The sequence below is a fragment of the Chaetura pelagica genome, unplaced genomic scaffold, assembly GCF_000747805.2.
Source record: "Chaetura pelagica isolate M959 unplaced genomic scaffold, ChaPel_1.0 scaffold466, whole genome shotgun sequence".
In the NCBI taxonomy this organism is placed as follows: domain Eukaryota; kingdom Metazoa; phylum Chordata; class Aves; order Apodiformes; family Apodidae; genus Chaetura; species Chaetura pelagica.
Window position 1 is genome coordinate 154,164 of NW_009953656.1, and position 13,432 is coordinate 167,595.

The 13,432-nt window shown below is 57.1% G+C and overlaps 1 protein-coding gene across 1 annotated transcript in view; it reads right to left on the reverse strand.

Moving 5' to 3' along the window:
* FAM208B (family with sequence similarity 208, member B) overlaps positions 1–13,432 on the reverse strand; it is a 29,171-nt gene that overhangs the window by 1,022 nt on the left and 14,717 nt on the right. The window contains exons 11-18 of the mRNA XM_010000308.1: positions 12,952–13,378; positions 10,118–10,348; positions 6,560–6,679; positions 4,973–6,299; positions 4,053–4,178; positions 2,361–2,514; positions 1,650–1,755; positions 393–574 (exon numbers count right to left, since the gene is read on the reverse strand). Coding sequence (XP_009998610.1) covers positions 393–574; positions 1,650–1,755; positions 2,361–2,514; positions 4,053–4,178; positions 4,973–6,299; positions 6,560–6,679; positions 10,118–10,348; positions 12,952–13,378 — 2,673 coding nt within the window. The remainder of the gene's footprint in view (positions 1–392; positions 575–1,649; positions 1,756–2,360; positions 2,515–4,052; positions 4,179–4,972; positions 6,300–6,559; positions 6,680–10,117; positions 10,349–12,951; positions 13,379–13,432) is intronic.

A 13,432-nucleotide genomic window follows, 5' to 3' on the forward strand; every position in this document is an offset into this window, starting at 1 on the left:
GGGGCCTCCTCTGGCCTCTCTCCAACAGCTCCATGTCCTTCTTGTGCTGGGGACTCCAGAGGTGGCCCCAGCCCTGCAGGGGGGTCTCAGCAGAGCAGAGCAGAGGGGACAATCCCCTCCCTGGCCCTGCTGGTCACCCTACTGGTGACAGCCCAGGACATGGGTGGCTTTGATGGCTCCTGTTGAGCTTCTCCTCACCCAACACCCCCAAACCCTTCTCCTCAGGGCTGCTCTTCCATCCAATGACTCCAACTCCCACTTTACCCACCAAGCACTTCTAGCGGCAGCGAAACCCAGCGTTTCTTCTCCCTCCTCCACCAACTCCCAGGCCAATCCCGGTGGGTGCTGGTGGGTGCTGAGGGCACAGGGCAGCACCCAGAGCCCTTCCCTACCTGTGAGATACACGGCGAGCCTGGCACCGACGTGCTGGACCTGCAGGTTCAACAGGCACTGGACGTGCTCCGAGTCGGGGGCGGCGGCGGCGTCGCAGCCGTGATAGTGCAGCACCTCGACCAGCTCAGCTCCTTGGCAGGACTTGAGGGTGAAGTGCTTCTTCTGGGCCTCAGCATCCACCCTGCTAGGACAGGGGCAAGGTGAAGGTGGGGAGGGGCTTCAGCCCTCTGGCCCCCTCCCAAGGAATCAGCGGGTGTGATGGGACACGTGTGGCCCCTTCCAGCCTCACGAGTGTTTTTATACACGAGGAGGAAATTCTGGGCTGTGAGGGTGGGGAGAGCCTGGCCCAGGTTGCCCAGGGAAGCTGTGGCTGCCCCATCCCTGGCAGTGTTGAAGGGCAGGTTGGATGGGGCTTGGAGCAGCCTGGAATGGTGGGAGGTGTCCCTGCCCATGGCAGGGGGTTGGATCTAGATGATCCTGAAAGTCGCTTCCAACCCAAACCTTTCTGTGTTCTACGATTCTCCAGGTTCCTCCTGGTTTGTGGTGGCATTTTCTGCTCAGAGAAGTTTCCTCCTTGCTCCCAGGTGGTTACTGGGAGGTTGTCCTTCCCTGCCCCTGGGCAGCCTGCCCAACAACATCACCCCTCTCTGAGCTCAACCATGATAAAAGCCCAACATTCCCATGGAACTTGTCCACCCTTTTCTCTTTCTCTTCTTGTTGCTGCAAAGAACCTCCACGAGCAGGAGAAAGCAAGAGGAGAAGTTCTGCTTCTCCCAGAGGTTTTGGACTCAGGACACCCCAGCTCCTCTCCCACATTTTCAACTTGACAGCCCAAACACCTGACGAGAAAATGAAAGAGTGAAGAGATGGAGGGGCAAGAGAGAGGCCCAGGGAGGTCTCCTGAGATCCTGGTGGGTGTGTGTAGGAGCTGGGCTGAGCTGGTGGGAAGGCAGCTCAGTTTGCAGAGGCAGCTTTTGCAGCCTGCAGCTCCTCCAGCCACTTCTGGGGCCTTTCCTCAAGCCCCTCCTGGGCTGCAGTGCCCACAGAGGGTCTCCCACCCAAGGAAGAAAGTTCTTACTTAAACCAAAAAAAATCCTCAAACTCAACTTGTGAGAAGCCAAAACCCAAGCAGAGGCACCTAACTCACCCTGTGTCCCTGCACTGAAGGTAACAAGGGACACCACAGACCACTCTGGTGGGGATGTCCTTGCTGTGGTGACAAGGACAGCAGAGAAGTGGGAGCCACCAATTGTTACCTGATGTCTTCTCTGAGCTTCTTGCTCTCCCTGTAGTGAAGGAGCCACTTCCACCTCCCACTTCTGTTCAGCTTCTCCAGCACCTTCACCACCTCCTTCAGTTGGCCTGAGGAGACAAGAAGCAAAGGGTAACCAAGGGTGGAAAAGGGGTGGCTGGGGGGGGATCTCTGGCCCAACTTCTGCTCAACCCTGGGCCAGCTGAGGTTGCTCAGGTGAGGTCTGAATATCTCCAAGGATGGAGACTCACAACCTGGGTTGGGAAACTGGGATCCCATCCTGGAGTTTGAACACCTTGTGATTTTTTTTAATTCCTAGTACCTTGAAGAGTAAAAACAACTTGTCCCTGGCACCTCTTGTCCCATCCGTGAGCAACTCCAGGAGTGTGGCTCCATTTTCTCTGCCACTTCTCATTAAGGCAGCAACAAGGTCTCCCCTTTGTCCATCCCTTCTCCAGGCTGAACCTCCTTGCCCAACCCTTGCTCCAGCTCCTCACCATCTTGGTGGCCCTCACTGGACTTCAGATATTCTTGGAAGCCCAGATCAGGACCCACAGTCCAGCTTGGGAAGGGGGCAGAGGGAAATGAGCTTCCCCTACCAAAGCAGGAGCAGAGGACATGGTGGGAAGTTTCTGGAAGGTGTCAGCAAAGCAGCAGGTGAGGCAGGAGCTGACCCAGTGTCTGCACCCAAGGGGAAGAGGCTCAGAGGACTCACCCAGGGTCACGGATTCCAGCACCTTGTTGTCCGACACCACGAAGCCCCCGGTGTGAAACAGCTCCTGGAAGGTGCCACTGGTGAGGTCCTCGGGGCTGTCCAGCCCAGCGAACACCACGCTGGGGCTCTGCTTCAGCTTCAGCAAGCAGGGCACCTGCTCCAGCCAGACAGGGTGTGGAGAGGGGTTTTCAAACAGAGTTTGCACCTCTCTGAAGCCCCGGGGCTGTCAGGGCTGGAGATCAGCCAGTCCAGCCCCCCCTAAAGCAGGATCCCCTGGAGCACATTCCCCAGGTGGGTCTGGAAAGTCTCCAGAGAAGGGGACTCCACAGCCCCCCTGGGCAGCCTGTCCCAGGGCTCTGTCACCCTCACAGCAAAGAAGTTTTCCCTCCCATTTCCATGTCACTTCCCATGTTCCAGCCTGTGCCCATTGCCCCTCGTCCTGCCCCTGGGCACTGCTGAGCACAGTCTGGCTCCATCCTCCTGCACCCACCCTGAGACACTTGGAGGCATTAAGAAGGTCTCCCCTCAGCCTTCTCCTCTCCAGGCTGAACAGCCCCAGCTCTCCCAGCCTTTCCTCATCAGGGAGATGCTCCAACCCCCCACTCACCTTTGTTGCCCTCCCTGGACTCTCTCTGGTAGTTCCTGTCTCTCTTGAACTGGGCAGCCCAGAACTGGTCCCAGTTCTCCAGATGAGGCCGCACCAGGGCAGAGCAGAGGGGGACAATGACCTCTCTCCACCTCCTGGCCACACTCTTCCTCATGCACCCCAGGATCCCATGGGCCTCCTTGGCCACCAGGGCACATTCCTGGCTCAGGGATCATTTACCACCTACCAGGACTCCCAGTTCCTTCTCCTCAGAGCTGCTCTCCAGCAGGTCCAACCCTCACCTCTACTGGTCCATGGGGTTCTTCCTCCCCAGGTGCAGGACCCTGCACTTGCCCTTGTTGAACCTCACCAGGTTCCTCTCTGCCCAGCTCTCCAGCCTGTCCAGGTCACCCTGGATGGCAGGACAGCCCTCTGGAGTGTCACCACCCCTCCCAGTTTGGAATCATCAATGAACCTGCTGAAGATACACCCTGTCCCCTCATCCAGGTCGTTGATGAAGATGTTGAACCAGACCAGCCCCAGCACTGACCCTTGGGGGAGCTTTGCAGCTCACACCTGCTCCTGAGGAACCTGGGGAGCCCACCCTGTCCTCATCCGACACATGTTCATGTCCCCACAGCCTGACCCCAAAGCAGCAGATGGTGATATGGGGAGCTACTGGTGGCTCAGTCTGCTGCAATATCCACTGGAGCCCACCAGCCAAAGCCCAGCTGAGCTGCCCTGTGACATGAGACAAGACCAGCCTGACTGCTCTGAGCTTGGCTCCTCCAAGTGAAGCTCCTCAGCAATTAAAAATGGGCTGACAGGGGTCATGTTCTAGCTCTGGACTTGGTGGGTCCATGGTTGGACATGATGATCTTAAAAGGTCTTTTCCAACCAGAATGAGTCTGTGATTTTATGTTTTTGAGACACTTGTTTTCAACAGCTCTTCATGAAGTTCCTTCAGCACAGAGAACAGTGTCTCTGCAGAGACTGACAGTCCCACCCACAGTGTGTCAGGTGGGAAACCCTCTGAAGTGGATCCTGATACTCAAAACCCCAGTGTTGGCAAGAAAAGAACACAGGATGGGCTGAGGCCTCCTCACCTTGTGGATGTGTGAGGAAATGTCCTCGTTCCTGATGACCACCAGCAGCCTCTGGGTGTCTGGGTGTTTGGCTTTGCAGAAGCTCTGGGGCTCCATCTCCAGGCGACCATCTGCCTTCAGCAGGCTCTGGAACAGAGATCATGGCAGCACCTAAGAAGGTTTGTAGGGAGATCTTCACCAGAGTGGTGACACACTCCTGGCACAGGTGTCTGGGGAGAGGAAGGAGGAGCATGACAGCAACCCCAGCCCAGCATCCTGGGGCCAAGGTGGCTGTTTGGTGTGCTCCAGCCAGAGGAGGATGAAGCAGCCATTGACCTTTGTTGGCAAAAAACTTCTAGAAAACCACCTCGAGGTGGCATCAGGTCTCTTTGTTACTTTGGAGCAGCAAATCCTCCTGGGCAATCACCCTCCCAGAGTTTCCAACCCCTTAATGACAGTTCAAGCAAAAGCCACCATGGGAAGGGTTGAGTTTGGGCTGCTCCTGCATCAACTTCAACCTGTTTTGGCTCAGGGGATGTTCAAGGGATAGAAAATGAAGATAGGGCCTCAAGTTGTGCCAGGGGAGGTTGAGGTTGGATCTGGGGAACAATTCCTTCTTGGAAAGGGTTGTCAGGGCCTGGCCCAGGCTGCCCAGGGCAGGTAGAGTCCTCATGCCTGGAGGGGTTTCCAAGCCCTGGAGATGGTGCTGAGGGACACGGGGCAGGGGTGGCCTTGGCAGGGCTGGGGGAAGGGTTGGACTGGAGGATCTTCAAGGTCTTTTCCAACCAAAATGATTCCATTATTCTAATTCCAGGTGGTGGCAGCTGGGGGGAAATGGCCATGCTGGGCTGAGTGAGCTCACCCTGTGCCTACTCCCACTGCCCTCAGCTCTCACCCCAGGGCCACCCGTCCCCATCCAGGCCAGCAGGACCAGCCATTACCTTCACTTTTGCAAAGAAAGGGTCCTCACTTGTCTCCACCAGGTAGAAGTGGCCGGCGTGGGCACAGGCCTCCCGGGCCAGGCTGTGCAGGCGGAAGCTCAGGGTGCTGCACAGGTCCACGATCATCTCCTCCAAGACAACTACCTCCCTGGGGCAAGGCCACTCCCTCGTGGCCTCCCCAAGGGCTGGGACCATCCTTCCACCCTCCCTCCCCAGCCTGGCCCCGTTGAACTCAGCCACGTCCCCCCTGGAGTCCTTCAGCTTGTCACATTTCAGCTTGCTGAGGTGGAAGGGATGCAGGTGGCCTTGGCTGGTGGTTTGGGGTCTGGGCCTGCTCCTCTGGTCACAGAGGGTTTCCTGCCAGGGGGCACACAGGTCCCTATGCCACCTGCTTTGCTGGTGGTGCCAGCCAAGCCTGCTCAGCCAGGTCTCAGAGGGCAGGATGGTCACCTGCAAAGGGCTCCTGCTCCGTGCGGACAGCGGGACGGGAGCTCCGGGCACAGGCGACGTCTCAGACATCACCCGGGGAGAAAAGTCTTTTGGAAAGATGCTTTTGGAGGTAGAAAAGGGTGGTTTCCCACCCCTCAGGATTTGCTTTAGCTTATAATGGAAACGCAGACACTCCATGTCCAGGGTCTGCTGGGTGATCTCCTCAAAACCCCCCCAAGTCCTCATCAGCGACCTCAACAAGTGCGACTCCCCCGCGCAGTGGCTGCGCCTCCTGGGGGGCTGCACGTTTCCTGTCCTCTCCTGGCACTTCCTGGTGACCACGAAGTTCTGGTAGTCCTGGAGCACTCCCTGCCTGTCCCTGATGTTGACCCAGGGAGGAACGTGCCCGCTGCTGGTTTCCCCCGGGCCGATGTCCCCCGGGCTGATGATCGAGGGGCTCCGCTCGGCCCCCAGCGACCCCCAGTCCTCCCTGCTCCCCTCTGAGCCACCCTCGGTCCTTCTCCCTGCAACATCCCTGGTGCAGGAACCTCTGGCTGCCAGCAGAGACTGGGAAGTCCCCCCAAAATATTCCTGGTCTGAGTGGCTGGGGGAAGAAGGCTCTAAAGGGTCTTCAAAGGCTGAGCCCACATGTCCGTCTGTGCTGGGGAGCTGCTTTGCCCTCGGGAGGTCTGAAGTATCCTTGGTGTCACCAAGGTCCAGGCTTTCTCCAGAAAGCCTCCTGGGCTCTTCTCCCTCTCCCACTTCCATGCTGGGATGGGGCAGATCTTCAGCAAAAGCATGGGATCCCTTGGCCTCTGGGGAAGATGCAGGGCTGGCAAGAGGGACACTGCTTCCTCCTTCCAGACCCTCGGGCAGGATGGGTTCCTCCTCGTCCCCCCTGCAGCAGGACCATGGAGCAGAACTCCTGCCAGGAGAGAGCATCTTAGGGTGGACACTGAGGAGGAGTGAGCTGGGCTCAGAGCTGGGCAGACCTGCTTTGTGAGCAGGCAGAGGAGAAGGTGGCACCAATCCTGGGTGGCCTGGCAGCAGCAGCTGGGTGGGGGAGCTCCCTGCTGGCTCTGCAGGGCACTGGCCTGTGTCATGTGTCCCCTTTTCTGCACTCCCGGGCTCTGAGGAGCTCTCAGCAGCCACGCTCACTTCTGCAGCACCTCCTGGCTGGCAGGACCCCCCACCTTGGCACAGGGCTGTCCCCTGCTGGCTTTGCTCTGACAAGTGGTGGGGAGGGTCTGCGTCTCCACCAGGGGGGAGAAGAGGGTCCTGCTGGGAGGGAGAAGCAGGAGCTGAGCCTCTGTGGGCAGGTTGGGACAGGCCATCTGGGGAGCTCTGCTGCTTCCTGGGGTGCTCCTTCGTGGCAGACACCCCCTCTCTCAGTGGGGAGGAGGGCTCTGGTTCCAGGAGGTGATGAAGAGAGGTCTCTGGCTCCTGAGGTGTGTCAGCCACCATGGCTGTGTCCATTCTGTTGCTCCCGGGGGGCTTCTCTACACTGGGACACACCTCCTCACCCCCTCCAGCTTCAGAGTCACCTGCTGAGGCTGTGCAGTGGAAGGTGAAGCCTTGGCCACCACCTGCTCCTGAGGGCTCATCCAGCACATCCCTGCAGTTGGCAGAAGGGCTGCTCTGCTGCTCTTCCACCAAACCCACGTCCCCTTCTTGGCTGGATCCACCAGTGCTCAGAGAAGTGAGGTCAGCACCAACGTTGTCTCCACACCTTTGGGAGCTGCTCCCTCCCAGGTCACTCTGTGATGGGGCCTGGTTGTTTGCCTGGAGCTCCTGGTCCTCTGGAGCAGCAGCAGGATCTGTGGCTCCATCAGGAGCTGTCAGGCACGCAGAGCTGGAGTCAGGGGACACGGTTAGTGACAGCCCCTGGCTGCAGGGTGACTCGGGGCCAGCTGTGCTGGTGGCTTTGCTGCCAACAGGCGCCCACTTTTCTGCAGAGGGCGCACGATCCTCGTCTTGCTGCTCCAAGCACTCCCGGAGCTTCTCTCCAGCAGGGCTCAGGTTTCCCGTGGCGCTGTCTGGCCCTGCACCCCCGGCAGGATTGGGATGGGATGGGAAGGGCAGCACCGACCCACCCCCGGCACAGGACAACCCTTCCTTGGCTGGACTGGCTGCCTGTCCCCAATCAACCCCGTTTGTCTCTGCATCTGGAGGGGCCAGAGCCTCCCAGGGGTCTTGCAGCGTGTCCAGGCTCGGTGTTATCTCACCAGAAAGCCCCTGAGGGTCCTTCTCAGTCCCATCTGACAGCCCTGGTGTTGATCTGCCTGGGCAGGGGGATGCTGAGGCAGCAGGGCTGGGCACAGGGCCCTCTCCAGGAGCACTAAAGTCCTTTGGAGATGCTGAATCCACAGGTTTCTGCTGGCTGTGTCCATGCTCAGCATCATCCCTTTCAGAAAATGCTAAAGCAACAACAGTCCCCAGGCCTGTGCTTTCAGACTCTGGGTCCTCTTTCTCTCTTCTTCCCTCCTCCACCTCTTCCTCCCCTTTCTCTGAATGTCCAAAGGGGTCTTGTGATCCCTCCCCTTCTCCACTGGCTCCATTGGGCTTTGCACTTTCAGGCTGCACTTCTAAAGGCATCAAACCACAGGCACCTTGCAGCCAGTTGCTGGTGTCCCAGCTGCTGTCCCCAACCTCAGCAGAGTGCTCAACATCTCCCACCACCTCCCTGCCCTCAGGAGGGCCAGGGCCACCCCCCAGCCCTGCTGTCCACCCACTCTCCTGCTGCTCTCCAGGTCCATGCCGTGCACTCGGTGCATCATTCCAAGGAGCTGTACTGGAATTTGGGGCTTGGCTGGGTGGGTTTTCCCTGCCCAGGGCAGCTTGGGGCTTGGTGGCGCCCACTTTTCTGCAGAGGGCGCACGATCCTCGTCTTGCTGCTCCAAGCACTCCCGGAGCTTCTCTCCAGCAGGGCTCAGGTTTCCCGTGGCGCTGTCTGGCCCTGCACCCCCGGCAGGATTGGGATGGGATGGGAAGGGCAGCACCGACCCACCCCCGGCACAGGACAACCCTTCCTTGGCTGGACTGGCTGCCTGTCCCCAATCAACCCCGTTTGTCTCTGCATCTGGAGGGGCCAGAGCCTCCCAGGGGTCTTGCAGCGTGTCCAGGCTCGGTGTTATCTCACCAGAAAGCCCCTGAGGGTCCTTCTCAGTCCCATCTGACAGCCCTGGTGTTGATCTGCCTGGGCAGGGGGATGCTGAGGCAGCAGGGCTGGGCACAGGGCCCTCTCCAAGAGCACTAAAGTCCTTTGGAGATGCTGAATCCACAGGTTTCTGCTGGCTGTGTCCATGCTCAGCATCATCCCTTTCAGAAAATGCTAAAGCAACAACAGTCCCCAGGCCTGTGCTTTCAGACTCTGGGTCCTCTTTCTCTCTTCTTCCCTCCTCCACCTCTTCCTCCCCTTTCTCTGAATGTCCAAAGGGGTCTTGTGATCCCTCCCCTTCTCCACTGGCTCCATTGGGCTTTGCACTTTCAGGCTGCACTTCTAAAGGCATCAAACCACAGGCACCTTGCAGCCAGTTGCTGGTGTCCCAGCTGCTGTCCCCAACCTCAGCAGAGTGCTCAACATCTCCCACCACCTCCCTGCCCTCAGGAGGGCCAGGGCCACCCCCCAGCCCTGCTGTCCACCCACTCTCCTGCTGCTCTCCAGGTCCATGCCGTGCACTCGGTGCATCATTCCAAGGAGCTGTACTGGAATTTGGGGCTTGGCTGGGTGGGTTTTCCCTGCCCAGGGCAGCTTGGGGCTTGGTGGCATCCCTGAGCTCATCCCAAGGGTTGGAGGTCATTGCAGTGTCCAGCAGCTCCTCTTTGAGTGCCTCCTTCTGAAACAAGACCATTCAGAGGTTAATCTTCAAGGGGAAGCAAAGGCAGGAGGACCTGGATATTTTAAAAGCTCCAACTTTGTGAGTTCAACCACCTCAACAGCAATGGGGGAGATGAGTTTTGGCTCTAAAAAGAAGCCCAGGTTGAACCCTCACCCCCATGAGGGCCACTACCACCCCCACTGCAGCCAGCAAACAGAGCCCCACAGCCAGACAGGGAAAGGTTTTGAAGCTTTCTACCTTCTTTACAGCCTGAAATGGCTTAAAAATTAGGCTAAACCAGGCAGGGGCCACCAGCCAGTGCCCAGAAGTCGTGTATGTAGCAGCATCCTCTTCTCTCAACTGAGTTTATCTGTCCAAGCAAACCTACATGGACCCTATGGAGAGTGATCCCACCTTTCCTCCCCAAACACTTCTGCCTGCTCCAGAGGTGCAGGTGACCTTGGCAGGGCTGGGGAAATGGTTGGAGTTGGTGATCTGTAAGGTCTTTCCCAACTAAAACCATTCCACAGCTCTAAATACAAACTTCATCACGTGCCTCCTAGGCTTGTATCACCCAAAACTTGAAGCTCTTACCTCAAGGATAGTTGAGACATCATGGACATGCTCCCCAGGACTGACCACAGGCTGCCTGTCTCTCACAGCCTGGCTCTCCTCAGCATGTTCACTGAGGGAAAGGCTCTCAGGACAGCTTGTGGAGGAAGGCTCCTCCTCTCCACAAGGAAGCTCCCCTGAAGAAGATGACACAGTGCTATCAACAACACCAGGAGTCCCATCAGCATCAGTCTGAGAGTCTGCAGGGCTCTCCTCTGGGTGGAGAGGGCCCTGGCAACGAGTGCTGTGATCCAGAGAGCTGCTGGGAGTCTGGTCAGGGTCTGACCCCGAGTCTGCAGGACATGTCTCCAACCCAAACCAGTCCTCACCATCATCACTCAGCTCAAGACAGTCCCCAGTGGTGTTTATGGAGACGTACTTCTCGGGGTTGCTGTGCTCCACCACCTTCCTCGTGCTGCTCAGTGGTTTGCTGGGTTTGCTGTAGAAAAGAGCCACCCACATATGAAGGATCAGCTTCATCTCTTCCACGTCGTCAGGCAGATCAGGGTCCCAGGGCCTGGAAGGAGAAGGAAACACAGCCTGAAATGTCTTCATTCTCCCTCTGGTTGACTAGCACAAGGTAACTTACCTCCTGGTTCCCCAGGGTGGTAAGTCCCAAAGCAGGGGACTGCAGATGCCCACAGATGGTGTGGTGCAGCTTCCAGCTTGGGAAAAAAAAGAGAAAACCAGGGCTGCAAAGGTAGCAATTCTAGCTGCAGAGCTGTGGGAATCACAGGATGGTTTGGGTTGGAAGGGATCTTAAAGATCATCCAGTTCCAACCCCCCTGCATGGGCAGGGACACCTCCCACCAGCCCAGGCTGCTCCAAGTCCCATCCAACCTGCCCTTCAACACTGCCAGGGATGGGGCAGCCACAGCTTCTCTGGCCAACCTGGGCCAGGGTCTCCCCACCCTCACAGCAAAGAATTTCTTCCTAATGTCTCACCTCAATCTCTCCTCTTCCAGTTTTCCTCCATTCCCCCTTCATCCCATCCCTCCCTGCCCTTGTCCCAAGCCCCTCCCCAGCTTTCCTGGAGCCCTTTCAGGCACTAGAAGCTGCTCCCTGGAGCCTTCTCTTCTCCAGGCTCAACACCCCAACTCTCCCAGCCTGTCTCCAGAGCAGAGCTGCTCCAGCCCTCAGATCATCTCCATGGCCTCCTCTGAATTGGCTCCAGGAGCTCCATATTCTGCTTGTGTTGGGGGCTCCACAGCTGGACACAGTTCTCCAGGTGGGGTCTTACAAGAGCCAAGGAAAGGAGGAGAACCCCCTCCCTGGCCCTGCTGCCCATGCTGCTTGTGATGCAGCCCAGGACACAGCACTGCAGGACCATTAGTTTTTATTATATGTAGCTTTCCCATATTCAAGAATGTCAACGTGTTTGGGGTAGAAGTATTTTTGTTGGTTTTATGGATCACTGCTGTCAGGTCTGCAACAGTGTTCTGGGCTGGGCTTTGGGCTGAGAGGTGCAGAGGGGAGATGCTTCCCAATTTTTTGCCCTTTCCTCTGAAATGTGGGTTTGGCAGGGAAATGGGAGCAAGAAAAAATTGTTTGATAATTATAGTAGAGGGGAAGCAAATTGGAAAAAGTCCAGATGCCAAAGTCTGAAAGTTGAGGGGTTTGTGTGGGGATTTTTGTGTGTGTGTGTGTGATTTGGTTATTTTCCTGGAAGCTGGAAGCATTTAGGCTGCATGTGCCCTCCTCCCTATTCCTGAGGTAGTGATATTTATTTAGAGGGAAGGGAAGATAAGTGATAAGGAAAAGCAGTTATATGTACACACTCAGGATGCTGGGCTGTCATGAGGAGTAAGTCTCATGAAGGACTTCAACCTCTTCATGAAATCTCTTCTGGGAGTAGTATTTGTTCTTCATATCCTGTGGGTCATCCGGAAGGCCAGACAAGAGCAGTCCATAGAAAAGATCCTTGAGCTCTTCCATGGACACTTGTCTGCCAAGAGGCTTTGTGCAGAACAAGCCTGTCCTTCTCACGGGGTCCTGGGCAGGACTGAAATGGCTCATTCTAGCCCTGGGGTCTGAGAAATTGTGTGTTCCTACCTATGGTGATGAACTGCATGGGCTGGATTAATCGGGTTCATCTCTGTGAAATAAACAGGTATGTGTTAAATTCCATGCTGTGTAATTTCTCTTTGAAATGTTACTGTAATCATGGAGCCATAGAATGGTTTGGGTTGGAAGGGACCTTAAAGATCATCAGGTACCAAACTCCTGCCATGGGCAGGGACACTTCCCAGTAGAACAATGCCAATAACACTGAGCTTGAGTAAAAGAGATGTTTTCTGTGGGGCTTTGGCAACACTCGGGCTCTTGAAAAGCAAGATCCCCACTTGCCTGCAAAGTCTTTGTAGGCAAAACTTGGGGATTTCAGCTGGTGCAGAGAGAGAGGGAGGGAGGGCCTTTGGGGGCTGTTAAATCCTGAGTCTAATCCCCTGGGGGCAGCAGCACTCACAGGGATGGCAGGAGAGGTGTGTGGGTGCACACTTTCTTCCTAATGTCTCACCTCAATCTCTCCTCTTCCAGTTTTCCTCCATTCTCCCTCATCCCATCCCTCCCTGCCCTTGTCCCAAGCCCCTCCCCAGCTTTCCTGGAGCCCTTTCAGGCACTAGAAGCTGCTCCCTGGAGCCTTCTCTTCTCCAGGCTCAACACCCCAACTCTCCCAGCCTGTCTCCAGAGCAGAGCTGCTCCAGCCCTCCCAGCATCTCCGGGGCCTCCTCTGGCCTCTCTCCAACAGCTCCATGTCCTTCTTGTGCTGGGGACCCCAGAGGTGGCCCCAGCCCTGCAGGGGGGTCTCAGCAGAGCAGAGCAGAGGGGACAATCCCCTCCCTGGCCCTGCTGGTCACCCTGCTGGTGACAGCCCAGGACACACAGGGTGGTTTCTGGGCTCCAGCACACGGTGCCAGCTCCTGTTGAGCTTCTCCTCACCCAACACCCCCAAACCCTTCTCTGCAAAGACCCACCAGCTTTAACACAGCAAAACTGTGCAACTGAGGATGAGGACAAAGGCAACGACCATGCAAAGCAAAGCAAGAAGGAGCAGGGAAAGCCCTTCCCTAAAGCACTCCAGCAGGAGATGTCCCCAGCAGGTGTCCCTCCAGCCTGACTTACCCATGCAGGGCGCGGATGATGGTTTTCTCCAGGTCATCGTTGGTGTACCTGCTGTCCAGGTTGAAGAGGTACTGTCCCTCCCAAAGGCAGGTCACCTTCAGGGACTCACCACACATGTTGACCCTGTGGGACTTGGTGAAGTCCTCCTTGAGCCTGGAGGAGAGCAGGCTGCTCCTGTGCCTCATCAGGGCCCCCAAGGGCTGTTGGTGGGGGGGGATGTTCTGCTGGTGGCGGAAAGGCAGGACTTTCCCAACCAAGGGTCCTGCTCTGGTGTTCCTTGTGTCGTTTCTGGAGGGTGCTGGTCCAGGGTAGGGGCCACCTCTGGGATACAAGTGCTTCTTGGAGTGCTCAGGCATCTGGGAGGCGTAGGAGTGCTCGGCAGAAATGAAGGAGTGCTTGTTCACCTCGGCAGCTTCTTGAGTCTCTCCTGGAGGCAACAGGTGGGGTTTTGCAGGGTTGGGGCTCAAGGTGTTCTTCCTGC